The sequence below is a fragment of the Echinops telfairi genome, unplaced genomic scaffold (genome assembly GCF_000313985.2).
Source record: "Echinops telfairi isolate 266 unplaced genomic scaffold, ASM31398v2 ScPeMD7_5868;HRSCAF=6743_0, whole genome shotgun sequence".
NCBI classification, from domain to species: Eukaryota; Metazoa; Chordata; class Mammalia; order Afrosoricida; family Tenrecidae; genus Echinops; species Echinops telfairi.
Window position 1 is genome coordinate 11,035,076 of NW_022109767.1, and position 3,114 is coordinate 11,038,189.

Sequence of the window (3,114 nt, forward strand, 5' to 3'; positions counted from 1 at the left end):
TACGGGCACTGCGTTTATATTAATGGTGGTGGAATAATTTTGGAAAGGATTTCAATAATGATTGTACCACATGAAGAATATAATCAATGGCACTAAATTATACATGTAGAAGTTGTTGGGAAAATATGCGGAGCTTCGGGTGGTGTTAAGTGGTGCTAGGAATGCAGCATCTTGAATCACAGGACGCAGGAACTAGATTGAATGAACGCGGGTCATTTTAGTCCCCCACCTGTTGGATTTGAGAAGCTGTGGGAGATCCAGCCAAACCTGTCCAACAGCTGATGGGGCTGTGATGAGTGGGAGAAAAGTCCCGCGCCCCCACCCTGGTCACTGAATATGTCTTTCAGAGAAGAATCTAGTGATGATGTCTTGTTGCTTCAATCCTGGATGCATAGTTATTTTCATATACAACTTACGGTGATAAGGAAAGATCACTGTACATTTAATCTACAGAAAACTCATGGTTAACAAAGTTCCAAATAGTGTGGTTTAAATCATCCTCTGTCTTTGTCAGCAGTGGTTTGTTTGTTTGGGATTTCGTTTTGTTTTGTCTTGCAGTTATATGTGCTCCTGTAAAGCTGATCAATTTTTAACCTTAATATTTTATTCTCTCCCTCCAGGTATTTGCCTTTGATTATTGCTTTTGGTCCATGGATGAATCTAACACTACAAAATATGCTGGTAAGTTGGCTATTTTTTTGCACTTGACTATTGGGCCCTCTGGCCTCCTCTTCCATGATATCTACTGGTCGAATTATCCAGGAGTTCTGTTTTGCCCCTGGAAATGTGTACTCATTCTTTTCAATTCTTGCACATGGAGTTTGAAGCCAGTGGGATTGGGTTTCAGAATCTGGCCGTGCTGTGTTAACTGCTGAGAAGTCTTGGGCAGTTACCTCAGACCGTGATCAAAGATGAATGCTCATGAGGAAACTACCTCAAGCCAGAAGTGGGCACTGTAGCTGTTGCGACCAGCACGTGAAAGGGGGGTTTCCTGTGTCCTGCCTCTCAGTTGCTCATTGTTCTACAGAATCCGAGCTGAAGAGCTGTTGGCTTCCGAAGCAGTCAGTGCTGACAGCACCCAGGACTGTGCCTTCTCGGGGTTCTCTCCTCCTGCCCTGCCCTTTGACAAGGCTTCCTGCCGTGGTGCACTTTCTACCCCCTCAATCCCACAGCAGTGAGGCTCACCTCAGCATTTAGGACCAAAGGTGAACCTCGACCTTTCCTAGTAGGCAGTTGCAATTACTTTAAGAGGGAAGCACGGGTTTTAGGGGCAGAAATATTTGGTTCTTGTTTGTGCACTCCATTTCCACAGCAGTTTCAACTTGATGAATGTTCTTCTTTATGCCTATCTGTCAGCTGACTGACTTTCCCATTTCTTTTTGTGTAACTATGTGAGGAGCCCTGGTGGTGAAGTGGTCACGCATGGGGCTGCGTTCCACATGGTCGGCAGTTCAAAACCACCAGCAGCTCCTCGGGACAGAGACGGACTTTCTACTCCCATGCACAGTTACAGTTTCGGAAACCCACAGGGGTTGTCAATATGAGTCAGCATTGACCCGATGGCAATGAGTTTGGGGTTTGGGGTTTTTAAAATCATTTGGGGTGGGGGGGGGCTCGTACAACTCTTATCACAATCCATGCATATATCCATTGTATCAAGCATATCTATACATTTGTTGCCATCATCATTCTCAAAACATTTGCTTTCTACTTGACCCCTTGGTATCAGCTCCTCCCCCCCCCCCATGAACCCTTGATAATCTATAAATTATTATTTGGGGTTTTCGGTGTTTTTTTTTATGTGTGGTTTCATTACCCATTTGTAGAACATTTTGTTGTGGTTTAGGTGAACGTTTACAAAGCAAATTCATTTTCCACTCAATACTTTCTGTATATTTTGTTTCACGACACTGGTTACAATTCCCCTCAATGTAACAACACTCTTTCTTCCCACTTCCTCCCGGGGCTCCATGTTTCCCTTCACCCATCTTCCCGGTCCCCTCCTGCCTTCTCAGCTTCATTTTTGGGCAAATGCTGTGCTTCTGGTCTCGTCTGACCAAGTGTTCTGAGGTGCATCTTCCTCGTGGCTGTTAGTGTTCACTTTATAAGCCCATTCGTGCTTTTTTTTCTTTATCACATGCCTTTAATGCTTTTCCGGTGGTCAGAGATGATTATCACAGAGGTTGCACTGGGGCTGAGAGCACACCAGCCGTCCCTTCCACCAGAGAGGGCTGGGCTGGGCAGGGGCCAAGCCGTTCCAAAGGTCCGTCCGGTGCTGTCACCCCCTGCCCCGTCACCTTCCCCAGCGTCCCCCACGAGCCCAGGAGAAGGGGCACTGGCATGTCCTAGGAGCTGACCACGTGCCCGGACCAGGTCTCGTGCTTGGTGCCAGGGGCCAGATGGGTGATAACCACCTCTACCACCTGCAGCTTCTCATTATTGGGCGGGATAGAGCACATCTTATAGGTAACCTCGTCGCCTTCCATGGGGATGTACTCTCCTTCCACGTCAGATGCGCAAGAAGATGTCGGGGCTGCCATCACTTGAGGTGATGAAGCTGTGGCCCTTGGATCGGCAGAAGCATTTGCAGACGCCTTTGTAGACAGGACCCTGTGACGCTCGCAGGGTCGCAGAGAAGGTCCTCGTCCTGTGAGTGGGCAGCAGGCTGGGGACCACGTTGCCTCGCAGCAGGGATGGTGAGCATTCTCCGCCCCTCCGGTTCTCCAGCAGCGCAACCGAAGCCTGGTGGGTGGGGGGCTACGACGGAGGGGCGCTCGGATGACATGGTGGACCGGATGCTCGGCTCCACTCAGTCAACTGCTGGACTCGGACTGCACCTATTCATGTTTTAAGCAGGAGTGGCATAGTGCTTACGCATTGACCTGTTAAACCACAAGGTCAACAGTTCAAAACCACCAGCCACATTGTGGGAGAAAGATAAGGCTCTCTGCTCTCATAAAGAGCTACAGCCTTGGAAACCCCCACAGGGGCCGTTCCGCTCTGTCCTATATTGTTGCTGTGAGTCAGAGTTAGCAGTGAATTTTTGGCTTACTGTTTTGCTAAAAGGTGATCTCCCCAGTGGGTTCATGTCTAAGTTAGAAGGGTGTCTAAAGG

At 48.5% G+C, this 3,114-nt stretch overlaps 1 protein-coding gene and 1 pseudogene across 5 annotated transcripts in view; one reads left to right on the top strand and one right to left on the bottom strand.

The window, feature by feature from the left end:
* KIF13A (kinesin family member 13A) overlaps positions 1-3,114 on the top strand; it is a 227,114-nt gene that overhangs the window by 112,311 nt on the left and 111,689 nt on the right. For all 5 annotated transcript variants that reach the window (XM_045295731.1, XM_045295735.1, XM_045295736.1 and 2 more), the window contains exon 3: positions 621-681. In XM_045295731.1, the coding sequence (XP_045151666.1) occupies positions 621-681 (61 nt within the window). The remainder of the gene's footprint in view (positions 1-620; positions 682-3,114) is intronic.
* The window catches only part of LOC105979514, a 10,650-nt pseudogene continuing 9,839 nt past the window's right edge, over positions 2,304-3,114 (bottom strand).